The 22,981-nt window shown below is 42.5% G+C and overlaps 1 protein-coding gene across 1 annotated transcript in view; it reads left to right on the top strand.

The window, feature by feature from the left end:
• ALK (ALK receptor tyrosine kinase) overlaps nt 1-22,981 on the top strand; it is a 679,865-nt gene that overhangs the window by 343,745 nt on the left and 313,139 nt on the right. Inside the window, exon 4 of the mRNA XM_058682930.1 lies at nt 16,653-16,854. Coding sequence (XP_058538913.1) covers nt 16,653-16,854 — 202 coding nt within the window. The remainder of the gene's footprint in view (nt 1-16,652; nt 16,855-22,981) is intronic.

Below are 22,981 nucleotides of genomic sequence, written 5' to 3'. Positions count from 1 at the left end.
CAAAGGGTTAATAGCCTTGTTTTTTAAAGAGTTCTTACAAATCAATGAGGAAAACTAACCCTGCTATAGATAGCTGAACAAAAGAAATGAACAGACAATTCACAAAAGAGAAGAAATAACTAATTGAAGAACATATGGGGAAATGACTCAACCTCACTAGTAATTAAAGAAATGCAAATTGAAACAACAAATATTATCATTCCCAGTGCAGCCAAGAGTGCAATGAAACAGGTACTTCTATGCATTACTGATAGACACAGTAGAAAGACTTGTTGGTGAGCAGTTAATAGAAATCAAGAGTTCAGTTCTGTTAAGCAAATATCGAGCTCCTTTTCTGTGCTAGGAATTGGTGTATGCGGATGACAAGGACCTATCCTTCCTCCCAGTGAGGGAGCATGTCCTGTGTGGGAGACAGACACAGATAACTCCATCATGAGGAGGTAAATGGCAGAGGCATCCAGAGCACAGAGCAAATGCAGGAGTAACATGATAGCCCAGTCTGGAGGGTTTGGAAGGATTATTTGAAGAAATCATCCTGAGATGAATCTTAAAGGATGATGAGAATTTGGCTGGATGAAGGAGGGTAATGAGAGTGGAGAAGAGGAAGCAAGGAGATCTCTGCAAAAGGTAGAGCATGGGCAAAAGTATATAGTGTCTGCAAGAAGGTTGGAACTCCTGCACCACTGAGTGGGAGGCAGCGATGCCAGATAGGAGGCTGCAGAGAGAGCCCGGCCTGCCCATGCTTTGGTAGCATGAATTTCACTCTAGAAGCAGCCCAAGGTAGAGAGGCAAGAAAAGACACAATCAGATATGTATGTTTTTAATCCTACATAAAAGTCACTGTGGTTTATTTTTCTCATTTAAAAAGGAACAGATGAAAACAAATAGCCCAATTAAAACTTGGACAAAGGACTTGAATAGACATTTCTCCAAAGAAAATATATAAATGGCCAATAAACACATGAAGAGATGCTCAACATCGACAGTCATTAGGGAAATGCAAATCAAAACCACAATGAGATACCGCTTTATACCAATTAGGATGGCTATTACTTTAAAAAAAAAAAAAAGGAAAATAAATACTGGTGAAGATGTAGAGAAATTGAAATCCTTGAACAATGCTGGTGGGAATGTAAACTGGTGTGGCCATGGTAGAAAACAATTAGGCAATTCCGCAGACTGTTAAACATAGGATTGCCATATGACCCAGCAATTCCACTCTTAGGTATATTCCCAAAAGAATTGAAAGCAGGGACTCCAACAGATACTAGTACACCCATGTTCATAGCAACATTATTCACAATAGCCAAAAGATAAAAACAACCCAAATATCCATCAACAGATAAATGGATAAACAAAATGTGGTGTATACACAATGGAAGCCTATTCGGCCTTAAAAAGGGATGAAATTCTGACACATGCTACAACATATATGAACCTTGAAGAAATTACATTCAATGAAGTAAGCCAATCACAAAAGGACAAATGTATGATTCCACTTAGGTGAGGTACTTAGAGTAGTCAAGTTTATAGAGACAGAAAGAATAGAAGTTACCAGGGACTGGGGTAAAGGGGTAACCAGGAGCTTCTCTTTGTGATGATGACAAAATTCTTAATTGGATGGTGATGATAGTTGCACAACATTGTGAGTATACATAATGCGGCTGAATTGTACACTTAAAAATGCTTAAAATGGTAAGAGGTGCCTGGGTGGCTCAGTTGGTTAAGTGTCTGACTTCAGCTTAGGTCATGACCGCACGGTTCCTGGGTTCAAGACCCGCGCTGGGCTCTGTGCTGACAGCTCAGAGCCTGGAGCCTGCTTCGGATTCTTTGTCTCCCTCTCTCTGCCCCTCCCCTGCTTGTGCTCTCTCTCTTTCTCTCTCAAAGAATAAATAAACATTAAAAATTGTTTTTAATTTTAAAAAATTTTTTTAAATGGTTAAAATGATGAATTCTATGTTACATATTTTTACCTCAATAAAAAATACCAAAAAAGTAATAGATGCTTTGGAAAAATTAAAAAACAAATGTGTAAAAAAATATTCTACCCACTTAACCTTTTGGTGAATACCCTTAAGTATTTTCTTTTCTCATATACATATTCACATATTTATTATATTTTACTATATCAGGGTCACACTATCCCTGCTGTCTTGTAATTGCATTTTCCATCTAGAGATAGACTGTGAACATCCTAGGTATTTATACAGCACAGTGGTTAAGGAGGTAAGCCCTGGAGACAGACCACCAGGTTTGTGTCATGGTTCCATTGCTTACTCAGTGGCCAACTGAAGGGCCCTGAGAGGTCACCTAACCCTCTAAGCTTGTTTCTTCATCTCTACCTACAAAGGAAATGATAATAATAGCACCAAACACATAGGTTGTTAAGGATTAAATTAGTTCCTAAATATGTATAAGCACAATGCCTGCCACTAAATAAAAGAAAGCTATTGTTATTATTGTCAGTGTTAGTTAATAATCCTCACCTGTTCCTCAAGACAATCTTTTTAGTGGCTTCATGAAGTACTTTATCACATAGATATACCATGCATTCCTGAACTAATCTCCTATGTCCAACATTTACCATTTCTAAATATTTGCTCACATAAATAGTGCTACACAACTTTGCAAAGAAGACTTTATAGATTACTGTTTTTTAAAGCAGACCCCTGTAAAGGCAATTGTTGGGTCAAAGAACATGTGCAATTTAAGATTTTTGATTCATGTTGACAGACTACCTCCCATAAAGACTGTGATATGCAGAGGAGTGGAACAACTTTATCTATAACAACAAAGAGTCAGAAACAACCTGTCTAAACTAAAAAAATAGTTTAAATGTGATGTTCCTTTATTGGAACATTATACAAGTATCAATAAATACATTTTCAAAGCCTACATAAGATCCTAGAAAATGCTTATGACACAATGCTAAGTGAAAGAGCAAGAAAAAATATATTTAATAGAATTATAAATTTTAAAAATCATATGCATGTGGAGGAACAAAAAACAAGTAAAATAGAAAGTTTGAATAGTAAGACACTAGATAAATTATTTTCCCTTAATATTTTGTTTTTCTAAATTGCATTTAACAAGCATATACAATGTTTGTAACAAAAAAATAATTTCACTGGGCAAGTATGACTTGTCCCTATCTTTGAGGGCTATTATTGAAATTTAGTTTCACATTGAAAGTAGATCTTTAAATAAACACCCATAGTAATGAAGGCAGTATTTCAATTTTCGGGCTGAAAATTTTTCAGATACAAAGTCACCTTCTTGACCTTATCCATATATTCAAAGCCTGTGGAGCTTGGAGATTTCTACTGCATGCTGTTGGAATCAGCAGCAAGATCAGCAGACGTTATTTCCCAAAGGAAATGAATCTAAAGGACTCCGGGAGATATAGCTGCTTATATGTCACCCAAACAGAGCCCAGCTACTTTTGTGACGGCTGTAGTCCAGGGAAGAGGCCTAAATGTTCAGTCATCTGCGTGAATCTCCTAGGCTCTGGGCCCCTCAGTCTACACCACGTTGAGCTGAGAGGCAGGTTAATTGATCTCTCTGAGCCTCCATTTCCTTATCTAAAAAGTTCATATAATCATCATATACATACTTAACAGGTTGTTATGAAATCAAATGCAGTAAACCTTGTAAAATGTTAACCCAGTGCCCAGGACATGTTAGCTACTCATTAAATATTAGCCTTCCTTATCCTATTATCCTATCATATTATCATCCTATATTCTATATTTCACTCACTATTTTTAAAGATAACGGTGAAGCCTAGGAGAGGTGGCTTGTTGTAGTTTCATGGAAAGGGCCACAGATTTGGAGTCAAATGACCTGGAATGTAATAGTGGTTGAAGCACTTACTTATTTCATGACCTAGGATGAGACACTTAATCCTCAGAGCAGTGCTGTCCAAGAGAAATATAATATGAGCCAAAAATGTAATTTTGGATTTTCTGTAAAGCACATTACAAGAAGTAAAAAGAATCAGATGAACTTAATTTTAATAATATATATTATTTAACCCAATATTATCCAACATGTAATCAATAGAAAATTATTGATGAAATATTGTAACCCAATATATCCATTATCCAATGTGTAATCAATATAAAAATATTGATGAAATATTGTATATTCTTTTTTCTGTAACTAAATATTTTAAAGTCAATATACATTTTATAGCAGCTTCCAGTACAACCTGGAAGCTACATATTCATCTGAAATATTTTATCTGTATTTCATAAAATTTATAGTGGAAAAACTAGATTGACATACCCAAGTTGTTCACATTTTCCCAATAACTGAATCAACTATCAATTTTTAAATTTGAATTAAAGTTAAATAAAATGAAGAATTCAGTTCCTCAGTGCATGAGCCACATTTTGAGTACCAGTAGACCTGTTAAGCTAGTGGCTGCCATATTAGGCACAGTTACAATTGGAGATAGCCTGTAGTTCACCAAATTATTATTAGAGTGTTATATGAGAGAGTTTTATACATCATAAAATGCTGTCCAAATAGATTACTTCTCTTCCCAAAGTCACTGAGCTAACGAGATGTAGCTTAGGGACCAGAATCCTGCCAATATAATGTCCATATATAGACATTTGAAATTTAAAAAAATATTCATCTTGAGGCTTTCCATTTTTTTAACTGTGATCCATAGGAAGAAGTATACTGTACATAACAACGTGGTACACAGAAACACATGTGCACCTGTGTGTGTGTGTGTGTGTGTGTGTGTGTGTGTGTGTGTACATACAGATCAATAGCCATTATTCCCCAAAGGAGAATCACAATGTGGATATTTTTAAATTCCATTCTACTTTTTTCCTCCTTCTAATTTCCTCCTCTTTCTCTTTCTCCTTTTCTTTATTTAATGTTGGTCATGACCCACTAAATTGATTTCATGGCTCACTAATGGGTTATAAACCACAGTTTGAGAAACACTGATCTGAAGAGTCCAAACTTCCAGGCATATTAAAAATTGATTTGTTTTGTGTTGTAAATAATAATCCTTCCATAGCCACCAAGCGGTTCAAAGGGAACAGTGTTCTCCTCAATATAAATAAGAAGAATGACACTATTCTAGATAAGATACAAGAAAACAAGTGAATTATCTGCTTTTTTGTTAAGTGACATTTCTTTATCCATTCAGCAAATATTCATTGAGGAAGCACTGTCCCTGTCACTGTGTTAGGCACTAACAGCTGGCCCAAGACAGACAAACTCCCTGCTCACAAAGTCAGCTACAAAACAACCGAAGCCCTTGCTGCAGTGGCTTAGCCAAATAAAGATCTTGGGTGTTTTGTTTTATTTTTCCCATGAGAAGACTAGAGGCAAGTAATGGTGCAGATGTCCAACAACACCAGTAGTGACTCAAGTCCCGTTACCTTTCTATTCCACATGCTCTTGCCTGTCACTTTATAGTCGGAAGACAGCTGCCATACCTCAAGGCCTTCTGTCCATGTTCCAGGCAAGAAAAAGAAACAAGCAGAGGGGTGAAGTTGTCCCCAAATTCTCCAGCACATACAGTTGCCAGATAAAACAGGATGTCCAGTTAAATGTGAGTTTCAGAAAAACAACAAATAATGTTTTTAGTCTAAACATGCCCCATGCAATATTTGAGACATATTTGTACTGAAAAAAATTATTCACTATTAAGGAAATTCACATTTAACTAGGTGTCCTGTATTTTTTTTAATGTTTGTTGTGCTGATAGTGCAGAGCCTGACATAGGGCTCGATTTCATGAATCATGAAATCATGACCAGAGTTGAAATCAAGAGTCAGTCGCTTAGCCAATAGGGCCACCTATGTGCCTCAGGGGTGTCCTGTATTTTTATTTGCTAACCCTGGCAACTCTATGAGCACAATTTTGCTTACATTTCATTGGCCAGACTGTGTCACATAGCCACTCCTATCTATATAAAAAAAAAAAAAAAAAAGAAAGAAAAGAAAAGAAACTGGTGAAATCAAGTCATTTGTTAACTTGAAATCTCAATAAAAAAGAAAGTCAAGAGAGAAGGAAGTTGATCGGGGGTTGAGTGAGCCAACCTATAGTATCTGCTACAGCTCAGTTCCCCTCTGACCTTCCTTGTACATCATAGTAAGAAATTTGGGTTTTAATTCATGGTCAATGGGAAGCTATTGGAGAGTTTAAAACAAGAGAGTGACTAAATTATATTTAAGAATATGACTCTGGCTGCTGTGTGTGGAATGTAAGGGGAGGAAGGTAAGCAAGAAGTGGGGAGACCAGTTGGAAAAAACCCAGAGAACTCAGCATAGCCTCAGGCCTGCCTCAGGCAGGCCCCTCACCATCCTGCCTGTGGTTCCCTCTTCTAAAAAATGAAGATTTGGTCTCTTAGTGCTCCATACAGCACGCCCAGAGTGGCAAGCAGTGCCATGGTGGCCTTCTCTTGCTTTTTGACTGCATCACTTAGTTGTCAATGTTGGCTCATGTTTTGTGCTCCTTCTTCAACAGAGGAGTGTCTGAGAGCCAGTTCATGGAACATCAGAACTTATATTAGGAAGCTAAGATCCTGTGAGACTCCTATAAGAAAATGGGTGAAAAATTGCTTTTTAAAATTTTAATTAAAGAAAATCAATGAAATGCATAGACAAAATCTGCTCTGTCTTAGCAAAATTTAAAAAGTAACATGGACGATTTTTATACCCTGACATCTGGGACTTAAAGCAAAAATTGAATAATCTGATTCCAGAGCTAAGAACCTATGCGGGTAAGGCAAAACCTGATTTCATGCTTCTCTCCCTCCAAAGGGGATTTTGTTACAACAAAGGCACTCTGGTCCCCCAACCACCTCCCATTCCTGCCCCGCCTGTAGCAGATAATTTTCTCTCTCCTTCCTCCTGCTTCTCATGGAATTAAATCAATTGTTTAGTTTTCATTTGGCTTCTCCTTTCTCCCTCTCATCAGATCAAGTGCTTTTCTATTTTCCTTGAGGATTACCAAAATGAGCTCTTAGGGAAAAAAAGGTTTCTCAGCACTTTAGCTTCTGTTCCTTCTATTTATTTGCTTTGCCTTTTATTATCTGGTTTTTGCTGACACCCCAGGACACGCATGCGGTATATAGAGGTTATGGCTTTTTCCCTTTTTCCTAAATAAAACCTGTTGGTTAAAAAAAAAAAAGTGTGTCCTCAGAAAGATTTATCGATTTATTCTTTTTTAAGAGGGTCAGAGATCTAATGAGGCATCTGTATAAACATACACACATACACAACGATATACACATTTATATAGCTATTTATATGCATGCACACACAAATATACACATACCTACTACACACACACAAGTGTAAATATATTTTCGCCTCAGTTAACTTGGATATTAGAGGCAGTTTACAGAACTCCACCAAACATGCAAATATGCTACTACTCTGGGCTACAACTGAACTCATAGTGTTAAGATTAATAATACTGTCAAGGAAAATCAACTCTCCCTACCTCCCTTCCCTCCCTTAATGAGCACACTTGGTTTTTCTAATCATTTGATCTCAAAAACTGGTATCATTTCTCTTCAGAGTGCTTCACAGCGAAGGGGCAGTAAAGCAATACAGTTAAGTCCTGGTGGTGGAGGGCGGAAGAGCTAATTCCAAATATTTGACATCACAGCGGTGTGAGATGGTAAAAGTACACAGGGCTGGGACTGGAGGTGCTGGGTCCTACCACAGCTCAGCTGCCCGTTCGGGAGCTCAGGCCTATCCCTTCATCCCACTGGATCGAGTGTCCTGCCCCGCAAAGTGAAAGGTTGCATCAAATGATGACCCCCAAGAGCTCTAGGTCTCTGAAGTTCTAAATTTGTAAATTAACCCACTATTAGGCAAAGCATGCCAGTGAACATAATCCTACCTATCCCTTCCTTTAAATTTCAAAATTCTGCACTAAAACCTAAAACCAGAGTTGAGGGTAGGGTAGCAGAATTCGAATTTGAAAAATAAACAATAAGAGAACTCTTAATGTGGTGCTCATGTGTTTTGGCCACTTTGTAAGACCACATACACAGAGGAGACCTTCACATGCTGCCCAGCCATAGGGGACCACCGTAAGCTCCCACAAGTGATTTCCAAAGAACTCACCTGTCGTCTCACTGGCCTAGCCTTAGTCTGTGACCTTTGCAGATAGTCAGATGGATGGGCTTGAGACCATCTTCTGAGCCTAGTGTTCAGACCTATGAGGGTGCAGAGAAAGGAAAGTGAGGTCAGGAGCAACAGGTGTCTTGCCAGAAACATCATCACAGGTTTCTATCATAGACAGATGGGGACCAGGGTTCCACTGGACAAGAAGTCTGAAAACCTTATTTTGAATTCCAGATCCACAACAAATTTGCAGTGTGATCTTGGGCAATCCTTAGCTTCTTTGCTTCTTGGCTTTCTCCCCAGTACAGCTAGGGGTTAAGCTTTGTGACCACCATGTTGGTCTCTAGTTCTGACATTCTGAAAGCCAGAGATGGATGTAGTGCTTTTAAGTCTCATCAGGGAGAAAAACACACGTGGTAACTTAGAGGAGCCTCTCCAGAAGCAGAATGCTGCCATAAGGAGCTCAGTTCTTGTTGAGAGGACAGTTTAACATCAGACAAACATAGAAGATTTAAGATTTAAGGGATGCTGTAGATACAAATATATTATTCACCTTCTACACTACCTTTTTTTTTTCATGATTTTTTTTTCCTTTCTCAACTCTGTGCAAGTGATCTCTAGAGCAGAAATACATTAGAGGCGGGTTTCCAAAGCATATTCCATGGTACATCATACACAACAGCAAAAGAGTTCTGATTCCAAAGGAATTTGGGTAATCTTAAGTTTATACTCTACTCTTAAAGAGTCATGACTCTATGGTGTACTAAGTTTCTAAGAAACCCTACAGTGAAAGAGCCCATTTACTTTTGTTTGACCCAATAGTCCTCCAACTTACTTGATCCCAGAGCTTTCTCCTGAGCCCTGTCAACACCCTGTGGGGCTGGTGTTCAATGGAACGTACTGTGGGGGACAGCACCCCATTATTCCCTGACACTGCATCTAATAGCATACATCTTATGAGGCCTGTGTGTGTCACATTGTACTTCTTCTGTCCATATTCCAGCCCATTAAACTTCTGCTGCTCCTTAGGTCTCACCTAATATGAACAGCATCATGACCCATTGAATGAATAATAGCTTATAGTAATGATTTAATTGTTTAATTGCAATATGGACAATTAGCCAATGATGGTAGAATCCTGTGTGATTTACTGAGATGGAAATCTGTCCATCCATGCATTTGTTTACCAGTGTTCTCACTCAAAGAACATGATTAAGAAGCTTCTGGTTCAGGATGGCAGGTTAAGCACGCACTTGTCTCCTCTCCTGCATTACCACTCAAGTGATAATAAAGAATTCAACAGAGGAATAAATTCTAACTAGCAAACAGAACAGGAGAAGAAATCATGAGCAATTTCAAGAGCACAAAGCTCTTGATGGAGGAACTGAAGCAGCCATAGCTGAAAAGATGCAATAAGGGGTTAGAGCAGAGGAGGGAGCCCATCTGCTGGGAGGCACCACAGTGAGTACTGACAAGGGATCCCCCGGAAGGATGGAATAGAGTAAAGAGAGGGAGAATGGTTCCACATGTCTCTGCCCGTTCTCAACCCCAGTTTTCCAGACTAAAAGGTAGCAAGATACTTAACTAGAGGGGAAAGAAGGAACGCATCTCTGAAAGTTCAGGTGGACTGGGGCGCCTGAGTGGTTCAGTCGATTAAGCATCCAATTCAGCTCAGGTCATGATCTCAAAGTGTGTGAGTTCCAGCCCCATGTCAGGCTCATTGCTGTCAGCCCAGAGCCAGGTTCCAATCCTCTGTCCCTCTCTCTGCTCCCCCTTCCCCACTTCTCACATGCTCTCTATCTCTCTCTCAAAAATAAATAAACATTTTTTTTTAATTAAAAGAAAAAGTTCAGGTGGACTGGAAGAACTAAAACTGCTGGCAGGAGTGTTCATACCCAGAGTGGTGTGTCCATCGTGCTGACGCTGGGGAGCGGGCGGGCATTGGCAAAGTGGCCAGGCCCTGACGCCATCAGGCCAATCCTGACAGAGTAAGAACCCTCTATGTACCCTGAAGTTCCTATCAGCATCGCTAGTCAATCCTGTTTAAACAAAAGGTGCTGATTCAGGATCACTCAGCATATGAATAGCCTAGCAGAATGAAAAAGAAATATCAACAATAACAAAAAAAACTGATCCCAGAGAAAACCAAGACACATTAGGTACCAGAGATTAATTGGAGAGAGAAAGCTCTTTAGAAAGATTCAAGGCTGAGAAGAGGAGAGAATGAAGGTATGAGAGAAATAACAAAACAAATTTACTGGAGATGAAAGACGTGTGTGTTTTCTGATTGAAAGAACCATCAAATGCCAGAAGGAATTTTTATAAAGATCCATATCTAGGTACATTGTCCTGAAATTTCAGCAACTCAGTGTTAAAGATCCTAAAAGCCTCCTAGAAGAGAAAAAACATTGACGATAAAGAAATTAACAATAAAACTAGCCTCAGACTTCTCCTCAGTCACACAGATGTTAGACAACACTGAAATGAGGCCTTCACATTTCTGAAGCAAAATTTCTAATCTAGAAACTATAGCCAGGAAAGCTATTGAGCAAGTGTAAAGACAAAATAAAAATATTTCAGATATTCAAAGATTCACAAAGAAGTTTCATCCAAAGGAAGTTTCCTAAGGATGGTAGGACTAATGGAAGATCCCAGTGAAAATAAATTCCAGAATATTGGCTTTGCAGAAGCCCAGAAAAGCGACTGGCACAAATTAAAATAGGAAATCAGTGTCTTTGAGAAGAAGGGAGAGATTTTTTTCAAGGAATATATAAAGGCGTTAGTGATACAGTATAAAAGGCCGGTAGAAAATAAATAGAAAAAAGAAAGAAAGAAGGCAGATACAAAATAAAAGAGGAGAGCAACTAGAAATTTCTGGAAAAACAAACTGCACAAGAAATTCTGGATTCAAATAGAAGGCAAATTAAAACATGCCACAATTTTGACAAGTGACAGTGTAAGAAAAAGACTATTCATTTGATCTGATGCTAGAAATATTCTTCATGAAGTAGGTTGTGTTATTTCGACCTATAGAGAAGATCACAAACATAACCCTTCTTCACTGCCCTGGGAAAATATAGTCATCAGTATAAAATCTCTGTCTACTGGTTGGCAAGGTTTAGCATCAATCTGTAAACAAACACAAGACTTAATCACTCGTATGCAATGTTGACGATGTGAAAGAAAAGCCCAGCTGACCTGAGAGGTGGATGTGGGTGAGGAAATTGCAGAGAAGGGCAGAAAGACCAATAAATAGCCTCAACTTTTAGTGAGGAGAGCCAGGTGGTAGTGTCTAAAGCTCATGGAACAAGTAATAAATTGGAAAGTTAACAAGGTAAGCAATAAAAAAGTAAAAAGGTTTTTAAAAACAGTCAAGAATTAGAAGGGGAAGAGTGCCATTTTTCTAACTGTCCCATCATGTAAGGAGCCTACAGCCAATAAATAACACGACGATCACCATAGTCAGAATTGTAAAGGCAGCCACCAAAAGAAATTAGAAATCTTTAAAGATGTCTCTGGGATTTGGAGACATGGTAGCTTTAAAAAATTATTATTATGGGGATGACTGGGTGGCTCGGTCAATTAGGCTTAGGTCATGGTCTCACAGTTCATGAGTTCAAGCCCCGCGTCAGGCTCCTGTGCTGACAGCTCAGAGCCTGGAGCCTACTTCAGATTCTGTCTCTGTCTCTCTGCCCTCCCCTGCTCATGCTCGCTCTCTCGCTCACTCTCTCTCTCTCTCAAATGTAAAATAAAACATTAAAAAATGTTCTAAATAAATAAATAAATAAATAAATAAATAAATATTATTATGAGCAATTCAGAACTCTTTGACTTCCAGCCACATGCATATATTACTTTGATTTTTAAAAGCCGTTGAGTACCTGCTGTATGGCAAGCATTGTGTTAAATACCAGGTATTTAGAGATGATACCAGCCTTATAGCAGAAGCATCTACAGAAATAAATGATGTCGATTTAGGAGCCCTTCCCAGAAATGTGTTTGTGTAAATTGGAAGAGAGGAAGCAGGGCAGGGAATCACACTTCACAGCTTGGCCGATTTGGCCAACCGATTAAAACTGTTGGTATAGAACCGCCACAGAGGTGAATTAGGACAAGCCTTTAGGACTTGGGGGCTTGGAGACTTGACATGGTTCCTTTAGACTGATAGTATTCTAGGCAGGCAGATAGAGTTACTGACAGTTTGGAGCTGTAAGGGTCCTTAGAGACTCTATCCAATCCTTTCATTTTACAAACAAAGGAGGCTTGGTTGTGGCAGAGCTGATCCTTCTGATTCAATCCTTCTGATCGCAAGTTTAGTAATAGATAAAAGGAGCTCCACGTTAAGACGCCCTTCCGAGCACAAAAATCAACATCATTCACATATCTGCTAAGGGCTACGCACCATACTGGCCACTTCATGTGTGTTATTTAACTTCATCTCCACAACAGCAACATGAGGTAGGCTACACCCATATTAAATGTGAGCAAACTGAGGTTTAACAATTTTAGATAATTTGTCTGAAGTTTAGAATTAGACACAGGGCCTGGACATGTAAGAGTCTGTCTGACTTCGAGGTTCATGCCCTTTGTTTTCTGGCCCATAATTTGGTACCCTGCTGACTGAGATAAGAGCTACACATCCCTATATTGGTGACCAGAGGTAAAAATAATGACCATTTCATATTACATGATTGAGCATATCAACATGATCCACTAATAAGGGAAGCATGATCCTGGCACTAAGCAGGGCTCTTTGATCGGCTTCTCTGCTCCCCCATGGCCCACCCTGGGGGAGGGTCTGTGAGCTGCCCAGCCATCCATCTTAATTACGAGGGACCCCAGAAGCCTTTGAGTAGCCCCAAGCTATTCTGAGGAAAATAAACAAGAAACAGAAAAGAGGGAGGGGAGATAGAAATGCTCACTGACTCTAAAAGATTTATACTGACAATATCCCAAGGAGCTTATGAAATGTATTTTTTCCTTTTTTTTTTTTTTTCTTTCTTGAGACGGAAAAGCTGCTGATGAAGAGATAGCTCTCAACTACAGTTTCATTGACAGTGAAAATACTTTAAGCTCAGGCTCTTATTGATAGTCCAGTTGCACAAAATAAAATTCATATAAACATCATCTCAGATATTAGAACTGGAAAAATAATCCATCTTCCAGTCAACTTTGAAAGAGTCCCGTTATTGAGCTACTGAATTACAAGGACAGAATTTACATGTGTTTCCACACCCAGGAGGGAAGAACACTGGTGCACGAGAGCCCCAAGTCCAGCACCTGCAGTATGATTTTCTCCTGGGAACTTGAATTTCCCAGGGTGGGGTATGCGTCCACGTGCACGTAATCTTTCTGAGAAGAGGAGAACATCTCCTTCATCTTGCCCACATTCTTTCCCTCAGTAGCTCAAACACCTGTTTTCAGTATGACTTTCCACCAACCTGAAAACATCTGAGTACGATCTCAGACCAGGCACAGTTGTTGCTTCCATATGTGTGACATGCTGCCTTCATCCTAAACTCAGACCATGCCCCGAAGTATCTAGAGCAAGACTGTGCCCCAAGACATGCTTCCAGGACTCTCATCTACTCTGGATAGACACACATCAATCTGGTATTGGATACCCCAGTCAATTCCAGAGTCTATCCCCAACATGGCACCTTTGCTTACAATAGTAACAATCTAAACATGTCACATTTGCATTTAGTCACATCCCTGCTTAGTGTAATTAGTACTATAAGATGAGGTCAGGTCAGTATTGATCCCCACCATTCCCCTACCATACCAGATTAACCTTCCTGAAGCACCACTCTGATGATGTCACTTGCCTGCTCAAAAACCTTTCCAAACATAGTAGTGAATACCTCCAGCCAGGAATGAAGTGTCCTGTATGGTCTTGCCCCACACTAGCTCCCCTAGTCTTCCTTATGCCTCAGCCTTGTCTTCAGGTAGTACCCCTCTGCAGCCAAGTGCCTCTACACATTTTCTACATTTATGCCTTTACTCCTCTTCCCTCAAACCCTGCATGGCTGGTTCTGCCAATATCTTTGTTTTTCTCTCCCTTTAAGGCCTAGCTCAAAGGTCATCTTCTTTATGAATCTTCCCAACTGAACCTAATGTCTCCTTCCTGGAGCCTCCCAAAGTGCCTTACCTGTAGATGTCTTATGACTTTATAACCTCTGCTTTTGATTGTAGTTATTACAGTGATCTCATCACCCCTACTGGACCTGGAGTTCCTTAAAAGCCAACACTGTGTCTGGTTTATGACTGTGTCCCCAGGGCAAAGCCAGTGCCTGGATGTTTGCTCAACAGTGGAATCCAGTAAATGAAATTTGAGAGCAAGAAAGAGTGAACAGGGAGCCAGTGAACAAATGGGTTTGGTTCAGTACCCCACTGCCTTCCTTCTTCTGTTCCTCCCCCTCTGAGTTCCTGAGCTGTACAGCTTGGCCACAATGCACCCTGATCATGTTTTAAGATAAGGGATACAGTGGGATAATGAGAAACATATAAGGTAAAGAGCACTGGTTAGGAATCCAAACCCCTGGAGTTTGATTTGGAGTTTCAAATTAAGATGTTGGACAAGTCATTTCTCCATTTTGACCTCTAGTCTGCTTCTTTAGGAAAGTTAGGGCATCATATTATGTGATCTTTAAGTCCTGTCTAGTTCTGATATTTGATTCTATTCCCTTTCTTCTACCTCTGTACCCATGACAAGAATACCTCTCCCGTTGTAAAACAGAGTAATAGTATAGATTATTTACTGAGGGTTGTAGAGCACTTTCCGCTGGCCCATCTGCCATGCTGAAACTTCCCAACAATTACAAAGGGTGCAGTTTGCCATGCTGACCCCTGGTCCCCAGTCCAGCTCAGAAACAGTCTTGCACTGACCTCATCCTGATTATAACTGGAAGTCACATTTATCTACTTCCAGAATATTGCAAATCTCCAATTCCTGACACAATACCTTCTCCTTAAAGAATGCTTCTGGTAGGGATCCCTTCTTTCATCTGATTCATTCTCTACCGCTGACTGCTAGTTCATTTACCTACCTGGTAAATTGGGTTGTCTGTAGAAGGAGACCAGCTTGAAGTGCTCAGGAGTGGTTTAAGAGGGCTGAGCACTCATTAGCTCGTTCCCACTGGAGGAGTCAGGAATCTTGGAATAGTCTTCCACTGCAAAAGAAGCAGCATCAAATGGTCCAAAACTTCAGTGCAGAAGTGTCACAAGTGAAATTAATGCATCAGAAGGAATGCCTGGAACAATAAAATGGTGCTGTGCTTTTATGCTGACAGTAATCCCCATGAATACAGGTTTCTTGTAGATCACTTGGCCTATACTACTGGAATTAGTGTTGGCTTGCCCCAGAGGCACATTTTGGCACAGGCACGGCACCAGAGAGGATTTGTAGGGCTTTCTTTATGGAGACCAGTTACAAATCCACATGACGCATAGACTCAAGAGCTGAAATGGATCTTAAGAGATTATTGAGTTCAGCCAACCCTTCTCACTCGGTTTTATAAACAAGAAAACTGAAACCTGAGAAAGTTAATGCTTTGCACAAGATCACTCAGCTAGTAACCAAAGGAGCATGAGCTGTGAACTTGACTACTACATAATAAGTGACCCAAATGCTGCCTCTCCAAGCCACCCACCTGTCAAGGAAAACCTTGAACTGGTCAGAGTTATTTGAGATTGTAGAGCCAATCCATACATTCCTGAGAAACTCTGAATTGGCCATAAATTGAGTGCTAAGTTGGCTTGAATGTGATATGGAGAACTCAGCTTTTATTTAAACTGTGACCTGTAGGGTGGCCTGAGATGCCCCAGAGTGTGCTTTGGTTTGTAGGGTTTGGAAACACCCTACATGGATGTTTACAAAATGGCACTAGTGTCCTGGCTCCATTCTTGGCACATTTTGGAGGCAGCAACTATTTAGGCTGTCCCTGTAGACCAGGCTGTAAATCCATCAGAACATCTTAGCATCTGGGTTGGGTTTCTCATGCTGGTTATTCTATGGGGATTAGGTAATACCCCCTATTTTTCTCCAGTTGCCTGTGAGACTTTGTTAATCGTGCCTATTGGCTGACAAATAATCTGTAAGCTATCATCTCTACTTTAACTTAGAAGACAGTTGAAATCAAGTAATTGATGATTTAATAGGGGCCTTCCTCTCCACCCAGAACTGGGTAAAGTACTCCCCATGCTTATCTCATATAATCTTTACACCCACCCTTTGATATAGGTGTTTTCATTGCCATTTTACAGATAAAGAACCTGGGACTCCAGTACATAGAACTAGTAAGACAGGGAACTAAGGTGAGAGCCTTAGTAAGTCCAGAATTACCATTCTCTTGCTTCAGGCTTTGCTTTTCACAAAGATGATCTAAGAAAAGGGAAAGAGGGTTGTGTTTATGTGAAGAAGGTGAGAAAGGCCTATACCATTGCTGACTTTGGTGCCATTGGTCTCTATATCCTGCCACGGAGATGCTGCTGGTGCTCCTATCTGTACACACCTGCAGAGTCACCTTGTCTGTCTCTTGCCAGGCTCCTTCCTGCTCCTCAACACCTCAGCAAACTCCAAGCACACCATCCTGAGCCCATGGATGAGGAGCAGCAGCGAGCACTGCAGCCTGGCTGTCTCGGTGCACAGGCATCTGCAGCCTTCTGGGAGGTATGTCGCCCAGCTACTGCCCCACAACGAGGCTGGAAGAGAGATCCTTCTGGTACCCACTCCGGGAAAGCATGGGTAAGTCCCTCCCCATGTCCAAAACTGATGATATAAAAGGCCATTTGGCTTTTGGCTGCAAATTTCCAGAGTCTGTGACATCTACTTAAAACTCACAGTCATCTTTCAATGGGTAGGGTCCAGATTGAGCCATTATTGCTAATATTCCCAAGGCAGTGTCTCAGGCACTGTTCTGTAGGGCCCTTTGGCTGCCCAGGCTGGTGGTCCTTCCAGAGGCCAGAAGACCAGCTGGCAAAGTGGACATTTAACGAGTGGGTGTTAAAGGTATTTATTTCCCAAAGTACAGATGGAGCCAAGAAGAAAACAGCCAAGGGGAGTGTTAAAAGGCCAAAATGAAAGTAATTTAATATGCTGGAAATGGGATTTTACCATTAGGACTTGAGCAGGTAGGGAAAGAGCAAATCATTGTAGCCACCTAAGCAGGTCGTGCAGGAGTGTGGGACCCCAGAGCAGAACTGGTCAGGGATACCACAGTGGTATCAATTCAATAGAGATTGGAACAAGCTTCATTCCAGAACCTCTGAGGCTTACACAATACTGAAATCACACCGGATACCCATGTCTGTGAGCTCCTCAAGCTTCCAGAAGATATTCACTTGCTTACTCAGTGATCTACTGGGCCTCTAGAAGTAGTCACATTGGAAAGCAAATTTGAACCAGGGTATCTCTGTGCATACCTTTTTTTTCTTATTCCATAAGAATAAATGCCATCATAAAACCCCACTTTTGAGGGGCCCCAGATCTGATTAGTTTATAATCAAGGGTGAAAGCTCTTTCTTTGTGGCATGTTTACAGAAGATAGACTTCAGATTTCTATCTAAGCTTAGAGTTAGCTTCTTTCTAAGAAAATATCTTTCAGAGGAGTCCCATCTGAACAGTGATGTTACCCATTGTTTACCTCCATGGTGTGCTGGGTCAGGAGGGGATAGCCTGTCTACTGCTTTTCCAAAAAGCTCTATGGCCTCCTTAATAATTTCTTGAAAATCTCCACCCTACTCTCCTACTGCTGACTCATCTGTATTTAGCTGTGCTTCAAAAAACTACAAGCTCCTACAGTCCCAGGAGGAATAAAATCTTAGCTTCAAGAAGGATGTTGTCCCCATACCTAAACTCTATATCCATCTTCATGCCTCTGAAATGGGAGGGTCCATCCAGCCAAGTACCAAGTACCAAGTACCTCTGGTACCAAGTACCAGTACCAAGTGCCTCTTCCTATGTTCTCCAGAAGTTAGGAATGTTGGGTGTCCAGGCTGCCTACTGTTTTAGATGAGCTGTCCTTGGGGCCGAACTTCCTTCCAGCATGGCCTCCCTTTCTTGGGAGAAGCCCAGATGGTAAGGCCTCCCATCCATGGGCAGGGTGGGTACTGGCCTCTGCTGCCATGCCATGCTGTAGGCGTCTGCCCAGTCTCATGAACTTGACTTCTGCACTCAGCATTCTTGCCCCACCAATCCTGGAAGAGACCAGACAGCACTGCTCAAGGCTGCTGAGAATTCAGACCATCAATCTGTTAAAGTGTGTGGTTGGAGGCTGGGACTCATTGATGTCACAGGGTGAAGTGGAGTTCAGAGTCTCCCTGAAGTGCAGGCTGAGAATGTGCATGCATGTGAAGGAAGAGTGCCAGAGGGATTTCAGTGCTTTCTGAGTAGCAGAGCCTAGTCCCCTGGATAGCATGGTTTGGAAGACCACAGCTCCTCCCAATGACTAGCCATGGGGTCTTGCAAAGACGTTTCCCCTCTTTATCTTCCTATGCATGCAACTACCTGGTGAGTTCCCACTTAACAAATGAGAAAACTGAGGCAGAGAGAGGAAATAGGAAGTGATATGGCCCAAAGTGGACTCCAGATCTCCCCTTCTCTCATTAGTGCACTTTCCAGGAAACCCATAGCCTCTCAGCAGGAACTCAGAGGGAAAGGGCAGGGTCAGGGAAAAGGAAATGGAAGGTGAAAGAACCTTACAAAAGAGATCCACTAGATCCTCTAGATTTGAGACAGATGAGCACAGGGGGCATATGATGGCCACCTTCCCTTCATAGACAATGAGAATAGGGAAAGGAAGACAGCACAGTGTGGGCAGGCTGTGATTCTCCCCAGTCTCAAGGCCCATCATGCTAGCCATTGCATTTTTTCCCAGAGCGACTCTCCCACTGTAGGAATTGGCCTGCCCCCTGGAAAGTGGGAGTTGAAGCAGGAGAAAGGAAGCAAGTGTGCTGTGGCAAGCCCCCTGACTTGATGCCTTTGCTTGGGGCTGCCCTACATCTACAGGGCCTTTGCCTTAGGCTGAGTTCCAGGCATCTCTGTGTAGAGACATTCTCCCTTAGTCCTGACAGAGCCATCTTGGAGTTTGGGGATGAGCAGGAGTGGTTCCAAATTGAAACTAAAGATGCCTGAGACAGCCTCCCCACCCCTAACAAAATCGATGTGGTGAGGGTAGAAGGTGGAAGCTGAAGGGGCAGTCCACAGACTGTCCTGATGCATGGAGGAGCTGTGCTGCCCCCAGGCATCTTGGCAAGCTGCAGGGCACAGGCACTTGTTCAACACTTCACAGAGCTCTAGGTATTTGCGTAGAGTTGGATCTGGGTTGCTCAGCCTCAGCACTATTGACATCTGGGACCAGACAATTCCTTCTGTGGTCACTGTCCTGTGCATGGCTCCCCAGCTTCCCAGGCCTCTACCCACTGGATGCCAGTAGCATCTCTCCTGGTCATGGCAACAAAAATGTCTCCAGACATTGCCATATGTCCCCTGGGGGGCAAAATTGTCCCCTTTGAGAACTACTGAAATAGCTAGACAAGTTTAGAGCTGGGAGGAACCCTGAGATTTACCTCAAGATTCAACCTTGTCAATTCTCAGGAGTGGGGACTGAGGCCCAGAATGGGAAAGGGACTCACTCCATGTCATGTGATGAATGCCAGTGTTGGTAGACAGGTGTCTTCAGCCCTACACTCAAGTCTGTGTGCCAACCACTGTACTGATTCCTCAGTTACATAGATCTGTAAGGTGCAGTCTCTACCCTTGAGTAATAATAACTGCTATCAACACTTTTTAACACTTCCCAGATGTGACTTCCCAGTCAACACTGTGCACTTTACATGTATTTTCTTATTTAATACTCACCAACACAATGAAGCAGTCACTGTTACTATCTTCCATTTCACAGATGGGGAAATTCAGTAAGATCAAACAACCTTCCCAAGGTCACTGGCTAGACAGGGTGCAGGAGGTCTGAACCTAAGCAGACTGACTTCAGACTATTTTTGCCCGTTGCTGGAAGAGCTCAATTAGGCCGTGTTGCTGCAGCAAAAAAATCAGTATTCTATGAATCAAAGCCCTCAGTTTAGGTCCTAGTTCACTATTCCTCAGTTTGGAGAACCATTACTCATTGGGTACTTTCTATTTGTTAGGACCATACAGGTGCTAGATACAAAAGACTAGCCTTTGATGGTCTATGAAAGGATTTTCCATGAATGAGCTCTATGACTTCAGGGTGAATTCCACCCCTACTAAACCTCGGTTCCCCCATCTGTGAAGTGAGGATGATGATGCCAGCCCTACTCATGTGGTGCTGTGGAGTTAAAGGAATAAAAGACGTAAAGGGCTTTTCACACTAAGCAGGATGCACATGTAAGAGACCATTATTTAATATCCTAATCTGCTCTGTTCTGCTCAGAATCAGGGAGCACAAAGGACTAAGACTCATCCGCTCTCTGATTGTGGGGTTGGTGGCAATCTCAAGGATCCTTTGGTTTTGAGGTCCTTGGCACTTTGCCTCACTGAAGTTCAGTCCCTTTTATGTCGGAGACGACCCGACAACGTAGCGCTCCGAGTGGTGAGGGGGACACAGTGAAATCCTGGTGGTGATGACAGTGATAATTACAAATGGGGCTGGCTTCCTCTCAGGACAGAACATGGGTGGTTTGGGGACTGCTATTTGCAAAACAACATTCTCCATTTGTAGTAACAAGGGAGGAAAGTGTCATAACACAGTCAGCTGGGGAGAGCTTGACTCATAGGAGTGGGCTGGGGAAGGACAAGCCTGAGGCCACTGAGTCCCCCAGACACCAAGTCGTGAGTACGAAGTGCAACACTGGGGGAGCAGCAGCCTGCCTGGAGACACCGGAGGCAAGGACAGGCAGTGGGGGAGCCCCAGCAGCTGCTCCCTTCCTTGCCTCCTGGAAAGCAGCCACATACATGAGGTCTAGTGAATCACAGAGCATGAGCGCCCGCCTCTGCCAAGGAGGCCTGGCTTTGGCCTGGGTCTCCCAGGGGATGCAAAGCGATGAGTGCTTGGCCCGCTCATCTGCTCATCTGCCCTGCCAGAATGGCCACAGGAGCACGGAAGCGGAGAAATGCTCTGTCAAACAGCCCAGCCCTGCTGGCCACAGAATCCAGCAGGCATAGGACATCTTAACTAGAAGTCAGAGGTTACAAAGTCCCCATGAATTGAATGAATATGATAATCCCTATTTAGAATGGTGAGCTGTGAAATGGCATAAGGAAAATGGTTCATGCTGTGCCAACCATATTAGGTACTTAACACATGCTAGATGCTTTCCAGGGTATCCATCCCTCTAACAACCATGGATCCTGTGCCTCCCATGCAGTAGGTGTTGGGAATACGCAGCCAAAGAGGGCACAGGCACAACTTCAGGGAACATGCAGTCCAGTAAGGAGGATTCAGCACGTGCTTGTGCAGATGGCTTTAAATGGGGGCCCAGAGATATTAAGGAACAGAAGTTGCCAGTGTGACATTGGTGCCCTCCTGGACTCAGGACCCCAGGCTCAGGGGGTGGGGGTGTTTGGGGTTGTAGGAGTGCCTCCTCAGTTCCTTCCCGGACACCCGAGCACACACCTTTCTCCTGCAGCCTTGGGTATCCGGGGACTTTATTGTGTGTGACCAGAGGTACACAGTGTGTAGAGGGAAGAATTGGGCCCTGAGGGGATACAAGTTGCCAATCATTTGAATTACTAATACTTGAAAAGATGCTTTAAACCTAAAGGATCTGGGGATACTCAGGCTTGAGCCACGATAAGCTGTCAGGGCCATTCTGTAGCACAAACAAGGTTCATCACAGAAGGTGGCCAAGAAATAAGGCTCCCCTCAGCACAATGCTTCACCTTTCTGCAGGGTCTTAACCCCTACCCTCAGAGGAGACCTGAGTTCCTTCTCTCTTGTCCACTGGGGATGCCAAGGCCCTGAGGGGTGACGTGACGTGATGAAGGACAAAGTATGAGCTCTTGGTCCTCCGGAGCCCTGCTTTCTTGTACTCTCTTCTATCTCCTGGCTGAACAGCTGCATCAGGAAATCCTCAAGCTCACTGCCTTCAGCTTAAGATCCGCAGCCACCCACCCCCTGTGAAGAAAACCCTATGTCCGTGCTGGGTACCGACACAGCTGCCATATTTATTTAGACCAGTCAGTTCTGGCCAAAGATACCAGCTTTAAAACCAGAACAATCCTAATGGGAGAGCTGCCAAAGTCATTTAATTCAAAGCAATATTGACTTGTGGGTGTGGCAGTGCTGTGTCAGTCCTGGCTCCCCTGCTAATCTTCGGCTCTTCCCAGCCTCAGTTTCTTCCCTTCCCAAGGAGAGATTCCAGCTGCATTCTGTCCCCTTCCTCATCCTGCAAGGCCAGCTGCCTCACCTCAGGTGGTCACTGAGGACTGGGGTAGCAGGAAACAATTTTCCCCACCCCGGAGTCCTGCTGTTTGTTCCCAGCCTAGCTTACAGGACAGTTACCCCCTCTTGACGCAGAGACCTTCTGCTGCAAATGTACAGAGCCCTGAATTCTCCTGTAAATAGACCGAATGGTCTCAGCAGGCTGAGCGAGGGATAGGCTTCAGGCAGGGCAACATGGAAAGATGCCACTAGGCATGTGCTTCTGAAAAGATGCCTGACTGCCAAACTGTGCCGGATTTAACTTCAGTTGGCCCAGGGTGGTGTGGCAAGTCTGGCCAACACGGGGAGATCAGGGGCCTGTGGCATTCAGCACCCTCCAGCCAAAGTCCTCCTCACATCCTGCCTGCGTGATAAACGGGATTGAGAATAAAAAAGGTGATCATTTATTGAAATTGATGCCCTCAAGTGGCAGTGTCACAATGATTTAATTTCAGACCCAGCATTTTCTCC

Source organism: Neofelis nebulosa, chromosome 9 (genome assembly GCF_028018385.1).
Source record: "Neofelis nebulosa isolate mNeoNeb1 chromosome 9, mNeoNeb1.pri, whole genome shotgun sequence".
Lineage (NCBI taxonomy): Eukaryota > Metazoa > Chordata > Mammalia > Carnivora > Felidae > Neofelis > Neofelis nebulosa.
The sequence above is the reverse complement of the archived record's forward strand: the minus strand, read 5'-3'. Positions and strand labels throughout refer to the sequence as shown.